Source organism: Aulostomus chinensis, chromosome 14 (genome assembly GCF_037954235.1).
Source record: "Aulostomus chinensis isolate RoL2024-O1b breed Wild chromosome 14, RoL_Achi_v1.0, whole genome shotgun sequence".
NCBI classification, from domain to species: domain Eukaryota; kingdom Metazoa; phylum Chordata; class Actinopteri; order Syngnathiformes; family Aulostomidae; genus Aulostomus; species Aulostomus chinensis.
Window position 1 is genome coordinate 25343312 of NC_141333.1, and position 22896 is coordinate 25366207.

The 22896-nt window shown below is 43.4% G+C and overlaps 2 protein-coding genes across 7 annotated transcripts; one reads left to right on the forward strand and one right to left on the reverse strand.

The window, feature by feature from the left end:
• Positions 1-634: 634 nt before the first annotated feature.
• LOC147250354 (uncharacterized) lies at positions 635-7528 on the reverse strand. 4 transcript variants are annotated; one of them, XM_086225085.1, is made up of 13 exons: positions 7510-7528; positions 7278-7354; positions 6676-6939; positions 6529-6546; positions 6304-6434; positions 6072-6198; positions 4648-4814; positions 4337-4490; positions 4157-4240; positions 3893-4063; positions 3298-3357; positions 3142-3204; positions 635-2538 (listed from the first exon to the last, which is right to left on the reverse strand). In XM_086225085.1, the coding sequence occupies exons 3-13, from the start codon at positions 6755-6757 to the stop codon at positions 2438-2440; spliced, it is 1158 nt and encodes a 385-aa protein (XP_086081211.1). In that variant the 5' UTR covers positions 6758-6939; positions 7278-7354; positions 7510-7528; the 3' UTR covers positions 635-2437. The 4 variants fall into 4 exon arrangements, with proteins under 4 accessions (XP_086081211.1, XP_086081214.1, XP_086081212.1 ...); XM_086225088.1 differs by lacking the exon at positions 3142-3204; XM_086225086.1 differs by lacking the exon at positions 7510-7528 and having other exon boundaries at positions 7278-7466.
• LOC147250355 (allantoinase, mitochondrial) lies at positions 7004-16281 on the forward strand. 3 transcript variants are annotated; one of them, XM_086225082.1, is made up of 12 exons: positions 7004-7172; positions 10084-10331; positions 10455-10609; positions 11945-12059; positions 12163-12309; positions 12402-12447; positions 12891-12984; positions 13068-13254; positions 13320-13458; positions 14534-14706; positions 15653-15685; positions 15769-16281. In XM_086225082.1, the coding sequence occupies exons 2-12, from the start codon at positions 10185-10187 to the stop codon at positions 15916-15918; spliced, it is 1386 nt and encodes a 461-aa protein (XP_086081208.1). In that variant the 5' UTR covers positions 7004-7172; positions 10084-10184; the 3' UTR covers positions 15919-16281. The 3 variants fall into 3 exon arrangements, with proteins under 3 accessions (XP_086081208.1, XP_086081207.1, XP_086081209.1); XM_086225081.1 differs by lacking the exon at positions 7004-7172 and adding an exon at positions 7746-7950; XM_086225083.1 differs by lacking the exon at positions 7004-7172 and adding an exon at positions 7756-7950 and having other exon boundaries at positions 10458-10609; positions 15769-16279.
• Positions 16282-22896: the final 6615 nt, after the last annotated feature.

A 22896-nucleotide genomic window follows, 5' to 3' on the forward strand; every position in this document is an offset into this window, starting at 1 on the left:
AGTTATTTTTATGTGCTTATCTTTTTACTTGACGTATAAATGGACACAATTTAGAAAGTTGCAGTTTTTATTGCCAGTTTTTAGAAAGTTGCAGTTTTTATTGCCAGCTCTGGTTCTCACTGGATATTGCTGCTGTTGGGTTTGTCCTAAACTTGAAAACTTTTCATAGAATGAAAAAAACTGTATATTTGCAAAGAAATGTTTACCTTATTTCCTGGGTAGTAAAATATATTGTTTTTCAATAAAGTGAATGGAAAGTTCTGCACTGTGTGGTCATTGGAATTTTTCAAATATTTTAATTTTAAGGCAATCAAATTTTCTCAATTTACTAGGATTTCAAGTTCATTGCACTCACTTTACTGAGTTCTGACTATTGTACTTTTAAGTAGACTCCAGTGTTTTTCTATTGTTGATTACTTCAACCAAGTAAGTATACATGACTATAAATGCCACATTCTGCATGTTGTACATTTCATTAGACTGTACTTAAAAAATTTAATTTTTCTATCGATCAGTAACTCAAACTATTTGAGGCAATCACTTGATGCAAATATTTTAAGTAAAATCAACTTATCCGGGTTTTCAGTGTGAATGTGAGTGTGAATGGTTGTTTGTCTCTGTGTGTTGGCCCTGCGATGGACTGGCGACCTGTCCAGGGTGAACCCCGCCTCTCGCCCGTAAACGCTGGGATAGGCTCCACCCCCCATGACCCTTACTAGTAAGGAGTAAGCGGAAGATGACGATGGATGAAAATAATTTACTGCAGCTCTGACAGTGTCATAAAGTCCTGTTTCAACAATCAATTTCAATAACATCCTCCACTCACAACAGATTTCTTTATTGAAAAATGTTATATCTGCAGCCATCATGGTGAGACGTACATCATTTATAAGGCTTTTACATGGTTGCTGCTTTCTATCCCTTTAATTCCCTCGAAATGCATTAATCGATTCTTCCATATTAGTACAAAAAAACATGGTGACAAAACATGTTCACTCGGAAGAAAACAGGAATAGTCCATACAGATGAATTAACCGCCTCAGCGAAGGTGAAATATTCAGAAGACACTTTAGCACAACCGTGTTGTTTTACATGAAACTCTGACAGAGCTGCGATCTTCTGAGCCGCCACTGCACTGCTGCCTCACACGTAATGATTAAAAATGATCTGCGTGGTCTGGCGAAAGAAAAAAGGTCAGGAAGAAACAATGATTTATCATGGAAATATAAATGATTGACTGTAAAAACGTTTTTTTAATCAGTCCAGTTGGAATGCAACTTTTCCCATGATGATCAACCATGGCAGTTCAGAATGTAGTGATGGAGGGTGGGGTGGGGGGAATGAAGATCGTACTGTAACTCCTTGTCAACTCAGTTTGGAAGCAGTGATGTGATGAAAAAATGGGATTGTGTGTGTGTGCATGTGTGTGTGTTTGTAGACAGTTTGCAACCAAGAACCAGTTCAGTTAAAGCCAAATTTGTAAAAAACTGAACAAGCAAGCCTCTTGTACTCCACACTTCAAACCAACAGGGGGTAGCACATGAGCGGAACATTTAGGTTCTCCCCTCCAACTGAGAAAAACAACATGGTAACTTCCTTAGCATGAGACCGACAACTTAGTTCAAGTTGTGCATTTTAAACCCCATAGAAAGACGCGCATCTCCCTAGAAATGGAACTGCTGAACAAGAGGGGTGAAGGAGGATGAAGTGGTGCTGGAGCCAGAAGTGAAGTGCAAAATGGAAGCTTATAAAAAGGGAGGAGAGCGAGTTCATCTGGTGGGGATGGTGACAATGACCCAAACCAATGGCATCTTTAGGGAGCTCAGAACATTTTGCAGTGGAAACACTGGAGATATTTGCTCCTTGAAGAACAGAGTGTTCATAAATGCATGTGTCACAATACAAAACACTGACGATCGGTAAACATGGAGATGATAAATGATGAAAATGTTTGCCCCTTAGACCAGGACAAGGTCTGGATCACACACCAAGAGAAGGAGAATGGGGCCAGGTAGAAGGATGGATCATTTAAGAGGGTGGGATCACTCTGGGCGGAGAATAGTTTTCACAGAGTCCAGGCCAGCCGCCATAAAACAACAAAGAACACAAAGTCAAAGACAAGATGGTCACATGCTTCTGTGCATCATCACAACAATGATCTACAAGGAGAAACGGGGGTAGACCTCATTCACACCAAGGTGACTCACTATGGCCTCTTGAGGTAAAAAGCGGTATTACAAGCTGGGACGGGCTGGCGGTAGCTTGTTTCAATTTTTACAAGGTTTCAAAGTAAATTCAACTAAAGTGAAGTGATGCCAGAACAAACATCCTGGAACAAGTGTAGGAAGACAACAGCAAATTTGTCAGGCAGCTCTTCCACCTAAAACAAATTCAAGGTTGCAGGACGGTTTGCAAAATACATTTACGGTGTTTCGTGTTAGCAAGTAACACAAGCTTTGCATTCACTGCACTGACGCCATTTCCCCACAGTATTCTTCTTCTCTTCTTTGAAATGCGCATGACAGACGGTCGAAGGATCTACAACATAAAAACAGGAGGTTATTGGATCAGAAAATTCAGATTCTCAATGTATCTTCAGATACATTGAAGGAAATCATTGCCATTATTTGAATCATATAAGTGAATATTCTGAAAAACACATCTGCATAAAAAAGATGACGTGATATGCACATAGTGAAAATGTACATTTTCACAAGCCGTCGTTTGATTGTTGTATCATCTCCTATCACCCTCTCCTCCCCACTACAGCCTCCATACTCTACACAATATTTTACTGCAGGAATTTTCTGGAGGAGAGGCAACTGACCGTGATCCGCTATATGCCTGAAAACTTCCGAGCAACAACAATTTTTTTGGTAAAAGAAAAGACGGACGGGAATCCTCGTCAATACGTGTAGTTCTTAAAAGCATCTGACGTGACTGTGGCTGCTTTTTGGATACTTTTTCAGGGGTGCTGAGATGAAATCTAGGTGTGCCTGAGCACCGTGAAAACAGGTATAAAGTCAACTACCAAAACCAACCGTCCCTGGAACAACAACGATTATAGCATTCCAACAGTGTTGATCTGGACTGCGTTCAAGGGAGGGTTTTTATTAGTATCAAAGCCATGAGGGGCACAACCTTCTGATATCCAGTAGTGACATCCAGAGGCCGTATTGATTCCACTCAGGCTCGATCCTGTATCTAGAATGCATGATTATGAAAACATTCAAATGAGTATCGCCATGACTGGCTTCTGTCTAAGAACAGAGTTAATGATCCAATTTGAAGACAGACCCTCTGCAGCCGTGTTCAACGCCACGGTACGACATGTAGCCCCCTCGGCAGCCTGCCCACCTGAGAGAGAGAGGGGGAGAGAGAGGGAGCAGACAGAGCTGTAATGGAGGACGACATCTGAGATAATCAGACATAAGAGTACACGTAAACAAGCATGAATGTGTGGGACGCCTCATGCATACTCAATCTGCAGGCACCAGTTAAAGAAGACTCCGAAATGGAATACAACAATGTGACTAAATATTATGACGGAACCGAACGGGTCCCCACTCATAAGTCACATCAAGTGTGTGTTGCGGCACTGTGCATCTGAGCTGCAACGCCCCCCTGACCCCAGACCAACACTTCCAGTACTCACTCACATGATACAGTACATGGGCTAATGCTTATTCATATTGTAAGAACCAGGACATTTTGACTCAAACGGCAGAAAATCTCTCAAAATCCACGCAAAATACTTTTCCTATAATTAACTGCTGTGTTGTTCATCAGTCCAGTGTCAAAGCCGTAACACAATGCTTACCCAAGCGCTGAAAAACCCTCCTCGCACTGCTCAAACCATATTAACGTGTGTTTCAGGGTAGAGGACTTCTACCTATGTGAAAAGAGATCTGCTCTGCAGCCGTCAGTATTTCCTCCAGCTGTCTTCTGCCATAGAAGGAGGGCTTCTTCAGCGCCAGGCCGCTGGGCATCCCAGCAGCTTTGATGAAGACACTCCGATTCATCAGAGACTGATATGGGAGCCTCCCTTCACCCCCGGCCTCCTCTAGAACGGGACGCACATTCGCATGTCTGATCACCTGACCACAGTTTAACAGCTGCTTTCATTTAAACAAACAGAGACTGAAGAATAGCTTACTGTACTTCTTGTTGAAAACATCCTGCACCCTCTTAACCAGGACGTGGATTGACTCCCTGTTGGAAGGAACAGCTGAGGAACTGGCTGTAAATCAAATGCGAGAGGAAATCATTTCATATCGCAGACCCCCCCCCCCTATATTTTTGGAGTTTATTTGTGTGAACTTTAATTTGTATGAACCTTTAAAATGCAAAGCAAAGTTGTTGACAGTGTCAGTTGAGTCCAGGAGAGCAGCAGCTCCTTTGCTGCGTACTTGGTGTACTTCAAAGTTGGTCTTTTGCCGATCGAACAACCGAATAGATGTTTCCACACCTAACGCCTCAAGACTGGACACCTTCAAATGTATCCAGGTAAGAATCAGATTTACTATTAATAAGCACAGGGCTGGGAAAAATATCTGAAACCAGCATCTGCTGCTAAATGTGGAGATTACCACTTACAAACATCCGCCGTCGATATCAAACTCAAAATCTCTTGCCTTTGTTACAAACCTCTAACTTGAGCTGCTTCAGGTGCTTTTTAACTTTCAGCTCCCTCATCTCAGGACTCAGCTGCTGTGCTTTTCCTTCTGCCTTCAGAGCTGCTGCCTCCTCCAGGTACTTGTTCCTCTGCTCCTCCTTTAATGAGGACCACCTTGGCTTGATGTCTTTCAGTGTGCCTGCGAATGGACCCCCCCCGCCCCACCCAAAGCATTTTAAAAATACGAGGCAGCGTACACGTGCAGATCTAAACACAGAACATCCCTACAGAGCCATTGGATGGCAAGAAAGACAACTTGTACCTGAAAAAAAACTAAATTTAGAAAACAAGTTATATCCTGCAGTCAAAAATTGCTCAGTTTGGGGGGGGGGGGTATTCTGGGGCTCCAAAACTGTATAATTGAGGGAACGTCTTATTTTGTGGTCTCAAAACAGCAAAATTCAAGGAAGAAATGATCCCAAAATAACTGAACAGAATGAATTATATTTTTTTGGCCTCAAAATACATTAACATTTTCTTTCTTTGCCAGCATTGTTTCTGTGGCCACACAAGGCTCTGTACATAACAGCAAAGTCTGAGCAGAAAGTAGACTTGAATTATGGAAGAGAGAAGTGATGGAGGACGGAGGCACAGGTGTTGATGTGTCAGGGTTTACAGGGAAATTGACTCAAATGCAGCCAGCAGCCAGAAAGGGGACAGCAAGGGGAGTCTAACAAAAAGTATTTATTCCAAAAATCAAGACAACACAGGGGGTTCAAAGTCAAAAGGAAGGGAAAGACAAAGTATCAACAAAAAGGGTCAACAGGCCTAAGTCCTGGACAAATTTAAAGTACAAACAAAACTAAGGTCTACACAAAACTGACAAGACTTACAAGAAACAAAGAGGAGCAGGGAACACGAGAAGAGTAACCATGACGAAGACAGCGACGGTGACAAACACAACGACCCGACGAGACAATGGGAAACACAGAGGTTCAATACACAAGGAAACGAAACACGGGTGGCACAGTCATACACAGGTGAGACACATGAGGTCATCACAGCGGGGAGCAAACAGGAAGACAAGGCCTGAACTTCAAAATAAAACTGGAACTACAGCTCAACCAAGACAAAGGGAGTGCACAGAAAGACAGGACACTAACCACAACATAAAACAGGAAATCAAGACATGGACCATGACTTTGGTGAGCACACACGCACACGCACACGCACACGCACACGCACACACACGAAACAACTGGCAAAAAAAAAATTAACATAACGTGTGCAACTTCTCAATATTAATCCAGAGAGAATTCATGAAATAAATTTGCGTAATAAATAAGTGTAATAAAGAGTAGTAAAACTATTCAACAACAGTATCAGATATGCAGTCAATCCCTACTGTTATCCTTCCTTTTAGGGACCTGCTGAGAGTTACAAGACTCTAACTCACCTTTGCTTCTCAGAAGATCCCGACAAAAAAGATTGTAAGCTGAAAGGTCGCGTGTGTGGAGTTTTGTCTTTGGGGGCCTGGGATCCGAGGGCGCTTTTAGACTCCTTTTATAATTTCCAATCCAGTTCTACATAGATAAGGGACAGGTAATAATCAAATGTAGTACAACATCATATGGTGACACACCTCCACAGCGCCCTGGGGGTGTGAGGCAATAGTGCATGAACCTTACCTCTATGACAACAGGCGCCATCCCACTGGCCTCAGCAGCTGCTGGTATTAATGGAGAGCCAACACTCGTCATTCCCTTCTGGAATAAAGACTTCAAAATCTCCTTTTGCTCCTCTGTTATAGTTGTTCTCCCTTGTTGTGGAAGAATTAAGACAAAGCAATTAACTGCCTAAGTGACGGTACTGAGGGGAAGTGCACATTCTTACCATAGAACCATGGACCTTACCTCTGGGTGCCATTTGCCCTTAAACACAGAAAAGAGACACCTTGCATTAGTGCCTGTGGCTTTGCTGCACACTGATTAGAGAGATGATTGCCCTTTTTTATCTACTATATCAGAAGCATGCACGCAGTCAACACTAAACGAGCTCACCAGAGTTCCCCCCCAGACAGTCCTCAGCTAGTAAAGGTCTGTGGAGCTGTGACACCGCCGCCACCGCCACCACAGCAGACATCCGCCCATCACTGCTGCACAGCGCACAGACGCCTCCGATGCTCTCGCACTCCTGCTACATCAGTGAAACACACTGGGTTTGTCTGTACCCACACAATCAACTTAGAGCAACACAAAGGAGAGCGTGAAGATGCTGCAGAGAGTGAGGGTGATCTTTGATGACGTCACTGCACGGAACAAGCTCTGAGATGTACAAAAGGGGAGAGAGAGAACGAGAGAGACAGAGAGAGAGAGAGACGCTTAGGCTCCGGAGGGAGAACACATGTTGTCAGAAAGCAGCAGATACGCCATCTCCTCTATTAGAAGAACATCTCGAGATAGACTTCCTAAACTGGTGACTTATCTCGCCCCTTCATGTGCACCACCTCAGTTACATACAAGCGAAGGAGTAACTGGGGAGAAATGTTTGCATTGAGGTAAATTCGCAACTGAAGCAACGACGAACACTTGCCACCGTGAAATAATGTAACAGTATTTAAATTTATAGAAGTGTATAAAAACACGCTATGTGCCACATTCACCATCGAGCTTGTGTATTTTCCTACTGTACTTGTCGTGTAACGTCACCCGCAGGTATGGAGTTCATCAGGAAGACAACCTAACCAAACAGGAGGAAGAGAAGAACATTACTACCTGCACCACGTGATACCAAAATAACATGAATATGCTACTCTGGAGGAAGTACTGCTCTTTTTAATTAAGTAAGAGTAGAAATACAGTGATAAAATAGTACTTTGGCAAAATAGTACTCACAGGCAATAGAAAATCTCAACTCCAAATTTGAACTCAGTAAACAAGCATGATTTGATACCGAGTTTATATAAGATTCAAAGGAAAAGCACACGTCTATGTACCGTATTTTCCGCACTATAAGGCGCACCCAAAAACCTTGAATTTTCTCAAAAACCGACAGTGCGCCTTATAATCCGATTGTGTGGATCAATAATGGTTGTGTGGATCAATAATGGTTCATTATGGCTACCGTAGTCAGGGGGGGTCGCCGAAGTAACGGAACGAAGTAAAAATCGTATCGTCACTGAACTGCCAGACAACAACAGCAACACTGACTCGGATAATGACGACTTTGACGAGACGGAACCGGGCACGTTGGATGCCGTACTCGCCCAACTGTTCAACTCGGACACTGAAGAGGAAGAATTCGATGGATTCGTGGATGAGGAATGAACTGAAAGAGTGAGCTTTACGTGTTTCTTTCACGTGTTTACAACTGAACGAGGCTGGGAGATATTGTGAATATGGACATTAACGTTTGGACAACGTTGAGTTATTTAGATATTGTTGTTTGCACTATTTCGAGAGTTACTATATTGTGATTGCACTAGCGTTTGATTTACTGACTGTTTCTTTTACGTGTTTACTGAATCAGGGAAAAGTTCCCCTCCCCGTTTGTGAATGCACTATCTTGTTTTGGGAGTGAACGGAGTTGTCAGAACGTTGGTTTGTATTCTACGAATAAAGTTTGACCGACTGACTTATCTGACTGTTTTGTTGACGTTCCCTTTAGCGCAGCTCCATCTAGTGGATGCATAACGCAACCCCAGCCACTACAGTCGTTTAGATTCTATACGCCTTATAATGCGGTGCGCCCTATATATGGAAAAAGTTTAAAAATAGGCCATTCATTGAGAGTGCGTCTTATAATCCGATGCGCCTTATAGTGCGGAAATACGGTACTCTTGATTTAGGATTCAAGCCTTGAACCATTGCCCTCTGAAGGTGTGTTGATCTGTGTCCTCTTGAAGTTGGCAGGCTTCACATTTGAAAGCACATCATATTCACCAGGTTTTGCCAAGTTTTCTATTTTAAAAAGTAGTAAAGAGTGCAATATTTGCTTTGAATTGTTTCAAAGTTCATGTAAAATTCCTCTGAAATGCAAATACCAAGGTAAAGTACAGATTAAAGATGCACTCACTGTACAGATGTGAGTTGATGCCGAGCACCGCTCAGTGTTCCAGTGTTCGATCCATAAGCTCCCTGTGCGTGGAGGAGACTGTTAACATCATGCTAAACATAGAATTTCTCTTCTAAAATTTGAAAACGCAAGAAACAAATACATCCAAATTTACTGATTTGCATTTTTATTTAAATAGTCAAAAGCAAGAAGCACTTAAAAACCAATTAGCCTTTCCAGTTAGCTGACCCAATGCTACAGTCTTGCAGTGCTACAGTGTTCTTCTTAAAGCACAATGTAGCCTACAGCTCAGCTGGAGCACTGCCGCTGCATGAAGTAGTCCACCCAGCGTAGTCCAGCACCACCAGTTTGATAGATTAGCTGCTTATTCAGGGATTACTGCACCATCCGTATGAGTCAGTATGGAGCCGATATCAATACTGGGTTGTGAATCTCCAGTAAAGATACCTACAGTACCTCAGTAATAAGTTTTCTTCTACCACTGACACCCTCTGAAGCAGCAGGTGGGTACAGAAGAATTTTTATAATTATTGCATATGAAGTTGTGAGTAGAGTACAGTTCTTCTGTTTTAGTTTTGGAAAGTAAATCTTTGCATTTTCTGTAAGTACTGTAATTTTTAAGGTTTCGTATCCCTGTAAAAGTAACTGTATTTAAAATCCTTCAGCAGCAACAGTTTTTTTTTTAATGCTGCTGAAATACTTAAAGCTAATGTAACAGACAGAAGTAAAATTTAAGTCAGTTAACTAAATACAGCTAAATTCTTTAAGTACCTTCACCCCTGTATTTATTTTTTCAAAAGGAATGGAATACTTTTACTTTGCTGTATTGCTTTTTTCCTTTTTTTTCCCTCCCATCAAAGAAAGTGACATGTTTGTGGCGTTTGTTAGCCAGTAGGACTATCAAAACTATGTAAAAGTCACAGCAAAATGCCTTTTTTTCCCTGCAACTTGATTTTCTCCCCTGGTGGGTCGAACTTGATCCATCTCAAATTTAGTTGAGAAGAACCTTCGAAACTTGTTGTTGACTGATTTTTCATGTTGCGACCTCGTGAAAAATGAGGTGACGTGACGATCACGTGTCCCACCATAGATCAGGAAACTGTTCTAACTGGACTCCAGATGGTCAAGATCTTTCCCAAACACCAGACTTTTGATCGTAGTCCTGGTCTGAAATCACCTACTGAATTTGAATGACATCAAAACGACACCATGTTGTCTTCACCTGATGTACAGCACTATAGTATACAGTGATTGTGCACTTTCCAGTTTTGCATTGAGTTAGTTGATGGCGGAGGTATTAGCTCTCCAGGTATCATCAGGCGAATGCTGTTGTCATTCAATGTCACACGGACAAGAAAAGTCAACAACTGAAATCCTTTGCCCCGTCTGGTCAGGGGAGGTGCTTCAGCACGGGGCGCTGAACCGGCCAACATCTGACTCCATCCGAGGACGACAGGCAAAGAGACACTTTCCTACTCATTAACAGACTGCAATCATGGAGCTTGGATCAACAGTCAGTGCAGTAAGGAGCTCAAGGGTTCTTTTTGGTAATGAAGTCCGCCCCGCCGTCGTCCTGATAAAGAGTGGGAAAATCCATCAAATCCTCTCTGACAGGGACTTCAGTGGGGATGTTGTCTCTGAGGTAAGATGGCTCACGCTGTTCTTGTATCTGAGAGGAACGAGACTATCAGGGGAAATGCACTGATTTGAAACACCTAAAGTGGAGTTTTTCCTGCATGTGTGTGTTGTAACCCAACTGTGACAGCAGGTGCTGGATGTGGGTGACCGAGTGGTGATGCCAGGTATTGTTGACTGCCATGTTCATGTAAATGAACCAGGCCGCACGTCCTGGGAGGGTTTCTGGACGGCTACGAGGGCTGCAGCGGCTGGAGGTGTGACAACAATTGTGGACATGCCACTGTAAGTTAGTGACATTGATACCCCCCCCCCCCCCAACCAAGGCCATGTGTGTGTGTGTGTGTGTGTGTGTGTGTGTGTGTATGTATGCTTGTATGATACAGACATGATGTTTGGTTAAAAAAAAAGTGAATAAGTTCAATATTCAGAACCTTTTTTTAATATGTTTGTTGTAAATATCCAAGACTCCAACAGAAATTCAGTAAAACCCTTTGTTAATTTTGGGTGAAGTGAAATATTACACTTGTGGAAGTGTGCAACATGATGGAGAAAAAGAAAAGGTAAGAACGATCAAAATCTGTACCTTCCCAAGATCCAGCTAAAGTGTTATGTTTTTCAACTACCAAGAACATCTCTGGGGTTCTCTGTGATTGTTCTATTCTATTTTAACTATTAATCTCTCCGAATTTGAGGGCTGCACGGTGGTGCAGTGGTCAGCACTGTGGCCTCACAGCAAGAAGGTTCTGGGTTCGAGTCCTGGCTCAGGCAGGGGATCTTTCTGTGTGGAGTTTGCATGTTCTCCCTGTTCCTGCGTGGGTTCTTCTTGATGGACTGGCGACCTGTCCAGGGTGAACCCCGCCTCTCGCCCGTTGATACTGGCATAGGCTCTAGCCCCCCCGCGACCCTTAATATGTAGGAATAAGCGGAAGATGATGATGGATGGATGGATCTCTCCGAATTTTTTTTATTTTTTTTTTTACATTTTTCACATTGCCATCTAATTTTCACAAACTGGCATTCTGCCAGTTTACATGAAATTTTTATGCAAGATGGGCGGCACGGTGGTGCAGTGGTCAGCACTGTCGCCTCACAGCAAGAAGGTTCCGGGTTTGAGTCCTGGCTCAGGCAAGGGATCTTTCTGTGTGAGTCTCCATGTTCTGAATGTGAGTGTGAATGGTTGTCTGTCTCTATGTTGGCCCCGAGATGGACTGGCCTGTCCAGGGTGAACCCCGCCTCTCACCTGTTGCCGCTTAGATAGGCTCCAGCCCCCCAGCGACCCTTAATAGGAATAAGCGGAAGAAAATTGATAGATGGATGGATGGATTATGCAAGATGCTTGTATGCTTAATATATTACCTGTATATTGTATAGCTACTGTACTGATTATATAAACTACTTTTTTCATTCAAGTAATCTTTTTTTTCTGCGTCCAGTTAGCGCTCAAATTTATCCTTGGAAAGCCAACATGCCACATAAAACTTTCGTGTGAGACAGATAGACAGATGTTATTATTATCAAGACATTATATTATATTATATTATATTATATTATATTATTAATATATAATAACAGTAATAATAATAATAATTATTACATTTGTTTTTTAATGTCCCCCAGAAACAGCATCCCCCCAACCACCACACTAAGTAACTTTCATGAGAAACTTAGGGAAGCAATGGGGAAGTGTTTCGTGGACACAGCCTTCTGGGGAGGTGTGATTCCTGGCAATCAGGTAGAGTGGAGCAGCTAACACACACACACGCACACGCACACACACACACAAACACTTGCTCTCATCTGAACCAGTTTAAAAACAAACATGTACCCTCTCCCAGCTAGAACTTCAGCCCATGATCCAGGCCGGGGTGGCGGGCTTCAAGTGTTTCCTCATCCATAGTGGGGTGGAGGAGTTCCCCCATGTGACTGACCAGGATCTACACACCGCCATGAAGCAGCTGCAAGGGACAGGAAGTGTCCTGCTGGTAACAAGAAATCCTGCTTCCTGAGCTTGGATATGAACCAGGTTATTATTTCAGAAACATCAGTTAAACACACTCTTCATCGTCTCCTCTAGTTTCATGCAGAGAGGGAAGTTCAGCAGCCAACAGACGCAGACAGAGGTACTAAACATTATGATGATATTTTTTCAAAAAAGAAAATGAATACATGGTGCCTGTTCAGGTTAACTGTATGTTGTTGAAAAGATTTCTTCTAAAATAGATGGTGGTACACTTTCTTACGAGAGGTTACAGAACTTTGGCAAAGAAAACCTCAAAAACATGTATGGTAAAATACAGGTAATTGCCGCTGTTGTTTTGTTTGTTTTTTTTAACACGAGCAGAGACGCTAAGATTTTTGATTTTAGGACTCACATCCCATGTAAAGTAGCTCAGTTGGACTTTTATGCATTGCACTCAGCTAGAAGAGTCTTCGAAGGTCACAGAATCAAATTCAGCCTGAGGTTTGAACAACACTTGAGCAACTGTATGCTCAGAGGATATCTAAAATCCAGGTTCATCTCAATTATGTTGCAAACCTCTGCCTGTCCTCCTTCCCACGTTAGACCCGTGTCAGTACTCCACCTTTCTCCAGTCCAGGCCGGATGTGATGGAGATGGAGGCGATCCGCTCCATCACAGAGCTCTGCATGCAGTACCAGTGAGAACAGCTGCATGTTAGCTAATATCACTGTCAGTGTCTGAGTGGGTTGGGACACTACTCTTCTCCCTCCTCCTGCTCAGGGTACGGTGCCATATTGTCCACTTATCCTCTGCAAGGCCGCTGACACTGATCCAGGAAGCACGGCAAGCCGGAGCCCCTCTGACAGTGGAGACCACTCACCACTATCTCAGCCTGTGTGCAGAGAACATACCTGCAGGGGCCACCCAGTTCAAATGCTGCCCACCCATCCGAGGAGCTGCTAACCAGGTAAACAGAGTAGGATGCATGGCACAAGTGTGGCTATGACTGGCTGATTTATTCTGCCCCACCAGGAGCAGTTGTGGTGTGCTCTGAAAGCTGGACACATTGACATGGTGGTGTCTGATCACTCCCCCTGCACCCCTGACCTGAAGAAACTGGACTGTGGAGATTTCACTCAGGCTTGGGGAGGAATTTCTTCTCTACAGTTTGGTGAGAGAGTAACAAGTACACACTGAGTATTTGCCCAGTGGGCAACAATAGTTTAATATTCCATGCACAGTGGCATTGCAGTAATGTTACATTAAACTTTTAGTTCTTGATTCGGGAGCACACATATAAAGTAGCTAGTATAAATATATACAGTATATATATGCACCTCACATCAACATTTTTTTTTTTTTTTCTAGCTTGTTTTGGTTTGGGATAGACTCCACATTTTTTTCTTTTGTTTAGAACAAGTTGTTTTAAGTAAGAAAAATCTGTTGTAAGTAAGAAAAAAAAACCCACTTAAACCCCTTGAAAACTACCCGATGACCACGCCACAGACTCAGAAAGTTAGCAAGTAGCTGGTGAACATAATGGAGTGTTTGCATCTTTAATGTCTGAAACATCTCTCAGTTGGTGGTGTGCAGACACGAGCTTAAAAGGACACTGAAGTACAGACTTTCGAGTAACTCCAAATGGTTGGAGTACACAAACTGCTTGGCTTTCCTCTGGGAGTATTTTAAAGTGTCAGGGAGTGTCAGTGAATCAGTTATCAGAGAGCTCCATTCACTTCACAAAGCGATTCACTCTGCAGGGCCAGTGAATCAGCTAATCCACCTGCATCAGTAAATCTCCATCACGGCTCTGATGGAGTTCTTATTTGTTGTCTGTGGTGCAGCACAACAAAAACATGTTGGAATGATGAAAACTCACTCTTGAATACTGTCCATGCAGTATTACATGGATTAATCAGAGAATGGATTATCCTCCCTCCTGGCCCACTGTCCTCCTGACACTCACCAGCACTGGGTAAAGTTCAGTGGGGGGTAAACAAGAGCTGAGGGCCAATTTGGAGGACAGCCTAATCATTTACTACTCAGGCAGGCAATAACTTCATCTTATAGTGATGACTCTCTCAGACTGAAACAATGAATCAAAGCAGCAAAGATGAAAGATATCTTGAGCACTAAACTCTAAAAGATTTTAATATTCAGTTTGTGTCAATCATTGTGCTCATGCTGTAGTTATCATGTCAACTTTGGACCTATTTCTTACTCCGGCCATTTTGAACCTTTTTCAGGTTTGCCTCTGTTCTGGAGTTCAGCTCGTAAGAGAGGCTTTCAGCTTCCTGATGTGGTGAGGCTCCTCTGCAGAAGAACTGCCCAGCTGTGTAGTCTTGACAACCAGAAGGGCAGTCTTGCCCCTGGCTATGACGCTGACTTGGTCATATGGGACCCGGAAGAAGAATTTGAGGTTAGTATACTGGAAGGAGTCTATATTGGCAATGCTAACATCAAGCTGAATTTGCACACATTTTTGGAACACAGGAACTAAGAACATCAGGTGGCGAGAATGTTTACAGTAATGGCCCTTGTTTACATTGTGGTGGTAATTCGCAAGTTGACACAGTAACTAAGCAACAGCTTTGATTACAATTCAGAGTTTGACAAAGCAATGTGAACGTAGACCGAGCAGCAACCATATTAACCAGCAGCCTTCAGGGCTAAAGTTAAGTCAAAAAACCAAAACCTGCAGTTTGTAGAATGGCCACTTGGGGCAGCACTAAAAGTGAGTCATTCCAAATAAGAGTGCTGCAAGATTTTTGTAGGCCATCCTCGAAGTTAGCATCCAACTAGATTCCCCTCAACAAAAGCATTTGGATTATTTTACCCTGGATTGTAAAACTATTTGCTCAGTTTGATGACCTATAACCACTAATGAGCACCACTTTTAAGGTTTTTTTGAAATACAAATGTTGATATTTTTCATTCCATAGAACGAATGTTTTAATGTCTTGTGCTAGAGTCCACATACTTTATTTTAAGCACTTACTGAAAAAAATCAAAACTCCCATTCACTGTAAGATGAAGGAAGCAGATGTTAAACAGTGCTAAAAGACTCGCTACCATACTACAGACCTCCATATTAAAATGCTTGTCTATGTGGCAGAAATAGACAGTTTCTCTCCCTTTCATGACTGCACAACTCCAATAGCTCACCGATGCATGCAGCAACTATTGCAACTCCTTGTTGATGTAGAGTTTTGAATGTATTTAGCCCCGCCTGGGAGGGTTTCAGGGCCAACCAGTAGAACCTATGTAGTTATGTTGCCAGACCAGTATGAGGAGTGGGAAAACAGCCTGAAGGAAAGTGCAGGAACACTCAACAATCTCTCGTTTATCTTTTGTTGATTTTACAGATTAAAGAAGCAAACATACATCATAAAAATAAGGTAAGAAGAATAAGCATGAGGACACATTTCCAAAACAAACAGCTTGAGATGGACTGACTTCATGATTGTGTTTGTGGGTTTAGCTAACTCCTTATTTGGGCGTCACCCTGCGAGGAGTGGTGTGCGCCACCATAGTCAGGGGACGGCTGGTGTACAGAGACGGCTCCCTCTACCCCGAGCCTCTGGGGAAGCATCTCCTCATCCCTCAGAAGAAGAGTCAAGCCCATCTGTGATTGATGATCCTGCTGATTCGAAAGCACCATGTTGTTTTTATCTGATAATATCAGAGTGATTTTTTTTTTTCACATCGGCCGGCAAATCGTTAGCCAAAGTGTTCCAATAAAAATCTGGAAAATATTGATGGACTTGCTTCGAAATATCCATCATAACATGCATTTTTTTCGAGGCTTAACCTCTTTGTAATTGATTAATATATAATTAATATGACAGATCGTAATGTTTTGAACAACAGCAACACAGTTTATGCTGATATACACTGTCCAAGTATTAAAATCTATCAGGGCTGCACAGATGTGTTGGATTTGTTTCCCTAATGGCTGATATTTGCCTTTTTTGGTTACCAACAGCAAACAAAATGGTGCTGACAGATATCAGTGGTCAGTGTTTGTCTTTTGATGTCAAAGTCTGGATTAAATTCAGGAATGCGGAGGAATGAATTTGGCCTCAAAGATAGAGGGAGAAAGGCTAAAAGACTGATATTATTTTTGTTTTTTTAGTTCGTTTTTGGGTGGCACGGTGGTGCAGTTGTCAGCACTGTCGCCTCACAGCAAGAAGGGTCCGGGTTGAAGTCCCGGCTCTGGCACGGAATCTTTCTGTGTGGAGTCTCCATGTTCTCCCTGTTCCTGCGTGGGTTCTCTCTGGTACTCCAGCTTCCTCCACAGTCCAAAGACATCAAGAGGGACCAGGTTAATCCAGACTCTAAATTGACCGTAGGTGTGGCTGGGAGAGCCAATGGTTGTCTGTCTCTATGTGTTGGCCCTGCAATGGACTGGTGACCTGTCCAGGGGGAAGGCTGCTGGGATAGGCTCCAGCAGCATCCTACCGCTAACAACATAAGCGGTAGGATGGATGGATGGATGGATGGAAGGATGGATACGGTACTGTATGTATAAATCAGACTGGCACAGAGTCAGGGATTGCAAAATAGGGATTAGAGATGTATCTGACCATTTAGGGGTGTACCTAACCCTGCACTTGAATAAGCAACGGAAAAATACACTTTGGAGACTTATTACGGGCATTTTAAATGATAAAGCTGTACAGAAACAGATTCAACAGGAATTTGAAACATATTTACAAAATAATGATAATGGGGAATGTCTCCAAATACTTTATGGGACGCAGCAAAGGCAGTTGTTCGAGGCAAAATTATTGCCCTCACGGCTTTTCGTAAAAAAGAAAACCAGAGAAGACTTGTCGGACTACAAGCGGAAATGAAGTCACTAGTAACTAGACACAGGGAACAAAAAGATCCACAAATATTAATGAAAATAAACAAAATTAAACAGGATATAAACACCATATGATGAAGAAATTGAAAAACAACTTAAATTTACCAAACAAAGGTATTATGAAACAGGGCATAGGGCAATGAAACTAATTTCCTGGAGGACTCCAAAACAACGTGGGGAAAATATGATTTATAAGATTAGAAACCCTAAGACACAAAAGGTCTGTAATGAATCAGAGGACATTCAACCTGCCTTTGAACTATATTATAAAGAATTATATACCCAACCGTCCATGGCAGATATAACAACAATAGAGACTTTTCTAAATTCACTGAATTTACCATCTATAGGAGAACAGCAAAATAAAGAAATTATGGCTGAGACAACAGCAGAGGAACCGAATAAAGCCATTTCGAGGTTGAAAGCTAATAAAGCTCCATAGCCGTCCGAGTGCTATAAAGCATTTAAACCACAGGTTACACCTGTCTTGCTTCAATGTTTTAACCATACACTGACAACAGGAGAAGCCCCCCAATCATGGAGGGAAGCAGTTGTCTCTATCATCCCGAAAGAAGGAAAAGATAAAAACGAATGCAGCTCCTACAGACCAATATCAGTCTTGAATGTAGACTACACACTATTTGCTTCAATCCTATCTAAGAGACAAGGATTCCATTGTCCCAGAGCTGGTAGATTTAGACCAAACAGGCTCCATATTAAACAGACAGACACAGGGTAATTTAAGGAGAAACATTACAGGTGGTGAGTCACCTTACGTCAGAAAACATCAGTGCAATGTTAGTCAGCCTAGATGCTGAAAAGGCATTTAACTCGGTGGGGTGGGAATATTTATACAGGGCACTTTCAAGATTCGGCTTCAAAGATGGTTTTATTAAATGGATTAGAGCGTTTTACTTTTCCCCGACAGCCACGATTGGGGTTAACGGACACCTGTCGCAAACTATTCAATTGGAAAGAGGGACACGCCAAGGCTGTCCCCCGAGTCCGACCTTATTCGCATAACGGAACCCCTCGCTCAAGCAATGCGGGAGAACTCTGAGATAAAGGGGACTGTGATTAGAGGAGAAGAACATAAGTTTTGTATGTTTGCAGATGATGATTTTTTTATTTTATTTTTTATGACAAGCCCAGACTCAAGCATCCCTAAATTGATGTCTCTACTAAAGAAAAATAATTTATACTCTGGATATAAGCTTAAAATCCAAAAAACCCAAAGCCTCTCATTTAACTATATTCCCCACCCAGATACTAAAGGGAAATACAACTTTAAATGGGACTTGCCCAAAATAAAATGTTTAGGAATAAACCTTACTAAAGATTTGTCAAAACTTTTTGAAAATAACTATGGCCCCATTAACAAAGAGATCAAATCTGATATTTCTAGATGGACCCTCCCCCCACTGGGCATGAGTAAAAGAACAGAAACCATTAAAATAAATGTGTTGCCACGGCTTCTTTATCTCTTCCAGTCTTTGCCTCTAGAGGAACCCCAAAAACAATTTGACGAGTGGAATGCCTGGATCTCAAGGTTCATTTGGAACAGCAGAAGACCTAGGGTTCAGTTCAAGACTCTGCTGCTGAAAAAAGAGAAGGGAGGGAGAGCCTTACCATGTTTACAGGTTCATTATTATGCTGCACAGTTGAAACCCATAGTATACTGGTGCTCTCCTAATTATGAATCTAAATGGAAAAGCTTGGAAACTGCACAGTTAAAAATTCCAATACAATCGATAATAGGAAATAAAAACCAAGCTGAAAGATATTATAACAGTTCTATTTCATATCAGGTCAACACGCCACCGTATGGGTCACTCTCTCCGAGGGTGAGCTGTTTCAGGAGACAATTACAAAATGAACACCTCCGCCCTTTGGGCGCAATCAGAGCCTACAAATACAGCTGCGCAATAGCCTTCCCAGTCTCTTTTTCTCCTCCTGGAGTTGGGGTGTGTGAGTATGGGTTTCAGATTGAGACAGAATCTTGTGTGATTTGGAGATTGATTTATCTGCCTTCATCCAGAAACTGCTTATTTCTTGCGGTAAGAGAGGAGGAGTGCATGGATCCTTGTGTGGCGCTGCGGGGAGGCTCTTTTCCCGGAGGGGAAAACGCTTCCTCACAGCTGCATTGTTGTATAAAACAAAAAAAACTAAAAAAGGGAAAGTGAAGGTAAGGGGACCTAGCTGTGTTGAGCTGAGAGGAGCCACTGCGTCTGGAAGGTCATACGCTACCTGAGGCTTTTTGTTTTTGCCACACTTGTGTTTTTTATTTTTCGTTCTGAGAGGAGCCCCTGCGTCTGCGAGGTCGCACGCTACCTGAGGCTTTGTTTCATTCCCTTGGTTCGCCTGGGCAGTCTTGGCTTGCCAGGCCATGTCACAGGACGACGAGGGTTTTTGCTCTCCATCTCTTGCCCTCGGCCAGGCCCATCAGCAGGCTGAGCTGGAGCTGCAGGTGGTGTGTGATCCGCCGCTCGAGGAAGGAGGACAGAGCTCACGGAAGAGGAAGCACCTGGCGGAGCTTGAGCAGCTACAACGGCAGGTGCAGTCTAGGCAGAATGCCCTTCAGGAGCTGGTGCATGCACAGCATCCTGTTGGGCTGCATACCATGACCAGGCCAGATCCTGGTGACTAGGGTAAGGATCCAGATGTGCTGTCTATTGCAGCCTCTGACAGTTTGGAAGGTCTGCACGACCCCCAGTTCGAGGAGGATGATCAATGGCTCTCTGACTTGGGGGATGCTTCTGTGCCTGAGTAATTGGACCCTTCTGATTGTGGTTGCTGTGATTGCGAGGGCGGCAGCACGTGCGCAGCTGTCCTGATCCGAATTATCAAAGACACTCCCCATCCCAACCATAGACTGCTAGAGTCACATCCACCTCCCACTCCCAACTTAAGCAACGTATTCTGAAAGGCTCAGTGGAGTGGCCCGACTACATGGCCCCCAACTGCAAAGTAAGCATCAGCTACCTTCTCATTGTCTCGCCATCAGCAGCTAGTTGCATAGTACTTTTAGAGTGGAATGAAATACAAGTTTCTTATTGCGACATGAGGACATCAGTCTAACATGCAAAAATATATATTTTCCTGCTCAAAATGACTTTATGATGTCTCCCTCACAGGATTTCCTCAAGGGCCTTCTGACCAAAGACCCTGAAAAACGGCTAACCTGGCCTCTTCTTGAGATCCATCCATTTTTGGTAAACAGTCTCGATGGGAAGAGTGAACTCAGCTACAAGACACGGTACAAGTACAGGGATGAAGGCACTGAGCTCTGCTACGCCACGCCAAAGACACCACAAAAGGAGGTCCCCATCCAAAAAGACCAAGAACAACCGGGGACGGCCCCTCCAAGGCGTGAGGACAAGCACGTGATTCCGACTTTCAGGACTGAGACGGATACCGTCCGTGGCCACATGGATGAGAAGGTCGTAGCAAAGAGAGACGATGCCCGAATGAAGGGCCATGCTCCTCAGATGGAGGTGAGTGAGATCCGAGGTGCGCTCAAAACTGACCGCAGGGAATTGGCAATTGAGCTCGTACCCGAGACGAAGACAAACACCCGCCTAAAATCAAACCCGAAAGAATGCGGGGTTCCCATCAGGAGCGCATCAATCTTCAAGCAGCTCAACAAGAGGTTGAGAGCCTTCAGCTCAGGCTCCGCAAAGAAACACGGGCCCATCAGGACAGCAAAATAATTCAGGTCTTTGATCAGTACACTGAGGGCCGAGAAAGAAGACCTCCAAAAAGCAGTTACAGCACAAAAAAAAGATGCTATTAGGAAGGAGCAAGATCTCATGTCGCAGATGGAAGAAATTAAGAAAGCAAACAAAGTACCAAAGGATAAATTGGCAGCCGAGCTCCAATCGGAGAGACGGAAGACGGCTGCGCTTGATGAGAAGCTCTTGAGGACTCAGGCGTCAAACCAAGAGCGGACAAACCTTAAGCTGAAGCTTCAAGAGGCAACAAAGGCTCACGAGGAGAGCAAGAAGAGACAAAATGATCTGGTTTGCATGCTGCAGACCAGAAAGGAAGAATTTCACAAGGAAATGAGAACGCTGGAAGAAAACGCTGCTGTGATAGAGCGGGGTCTTTGGAAGGACATGGAAGCCCTGCAGAAAACGGCAGCTGAGTGCCAGGTGGAAAAACGTGAGAAAGATGCACTGAATGAAAAGTTGGAGAAGGCCATGGCATCACAACAAGAAATTACCATGAAATGGAAAGCTGCTCTCCAGGAGGCCGAGACTCTTCGGATCAAACGTCTTGAAGACTTGAGGTCTCAGGCTGAGAGAGTAAGGGAGGACACCTTGCAAAAGATGAAAGATGGAGGCTACATCCCAAAAAGGGAACTACTTCAAAAATAGACATCCCTTCTGAGGGAGATGTTGGCGATCAGAAATTGTCTCAAGGTGGAGGTAGAAAGAAACGTCTGCTTAGAGGACAAATTACAGAAGATGCAGACCTCTCATGCGATTGCCTCAAAGACCCCTCACATCAGTCAGGAGACAATCGACAAACTTCGGCTCATGCTTCAGAGAGAAAAGGAGGACCCCGAGCAAAGCCGGAAGAAGTACGCGTCCTTGGTTGAGTCGCTTAAGAGTATGAAGAAAGTCCACCACGAGGAGGAGGCTAGAGCCCTGCAAAAACAAAAAACAAAACAAAGCACCTCAACTGTGCCTCCTGGATATCTTCAAACGCTCCTCGCTGGCTGCTTGTCTCACCTCCATGTGCGTAATTCAAGAGGCACACGCAACTTGAGGACACCTACGGATGAGTCCACTGGTGCCATGACCTCAAAACCTGATCCGAGCAAAAAAGAAAATTGAAACTGAACATCAAGTCCTGAAGCGTGAAGGACGCCATGAGTTACATAAAAGTAGCAAGATTTTAACGTGTAAGTCTGTAACCAAAAAATATTTAAATATTTTTGCCTGGAAAAAAAGGCTGAAAGACACGACAAATTATCAGAGTAGCTGGTGATTAATTTTGTTTTGACTGATTAATTGATAAGTTACTGCAACTCTCGGCCTGCGTGGCCCATTCGGTTCATCTACCATAAAAACTGTTAAGCGGTTAACTACTTTTTCTCCGTCTGGTCTTTATCACATTTGAAAGTTCTGTAATAAATACATCAAAGTGGCAATGCAGAGTCCCAACATTAAATGTCTGTTTGTATTTCACTTCATGTCGCCAGAGCCTCGACAGCAAATCTTCTTGTGTTGGTGCACAAAGCTTCCATAAATGTGACTTGGCCAACATGTCACACCAGAATCGCAGGTCTGAAAACGCTCCAGAGAGACGGCGCTCTACATTTTCTGGTACTTTTCTAACAGGACTCCTTTCTTGGCCACCTCCCTCTCGTATTCCTCCAGGAGCGCAGGGAGTTTATTGGGGATGTACTCCTCACAGATGCGCATCGCCTCACTCCATACGTCAGTGTCCTGTCAATTACAGCTATGGCGTGACACACAGATCCCTCCTGAAAATACTTAGAAAGTAAATGGCTGGACCCTCATGGAAGAGGACAGATTATTGGTCGACGCGCTGCATCAGCGTCACCTCGGTGTTGTGATGAGCCCTATTCAAGCAGCCTTTCACGCCAGGTGGGTGGCGGACGGCAGGCTAGCTTCTCACCCTGATGGAGGACAGACATTTATATAAGCGCGCATCTGATGTACGCACAAAAATGACAGATACTTGACATCTGTATGTGGAAAGAAAAAAAAC

What these genes read in the sequence shown, in the direction of transcription:
- LOC147250355 (XM_086225082.1), top strand. Translation starts at nt 10,185, where the DNA reads ATGGAGCTTGGATCAACAGTCAGTGCAGTAAGGAGCTCAAGGGTTCTT. An exon ending in GAGCTCTGCATGCAGTACCA is followed by an intron (nt 12,985 to 13,067) that starts GTGAGAACAGCT and finishes CCTCCTGCTCAG; the next exon opens with GGTACGGTGCCATATTGTCC. An exon ending in ACATACATCATAAAAATAAG is followed by an intron (nt 15,686 to 15,768) that starts GTAAGAAGAATA and finishes TTGTGGGTTTAG; the next exon opens with CTAACTCCTTATTTGGGCGT.
- LOC147250354 (XM_086225085.1), bottom strand. Translation starts at nt 6,757, where the DNA reads ATGTCTGCTGTGGTGGCGGTGGCGGCGGTGTCACAGCTCCACAGACCT. An exon ending in TGGCGCCTGTTGTCATAGAG is followed by an intron (nt 6,199 to 6,303) that starts GTAAGGTTCATG and finishes TTATCTATGTAG; the next exon opens with AACTGGATTGGAAATTATAA. An exon ending in TCACTACTGGATATCAGAAG is followed by an intron (nt 2,539 to 3,141) that starts GTTGTGCCCCTC and finishes TTTATGTTGTAG; the next exon opens with ATCCTTCGACCGTCTGTCAT.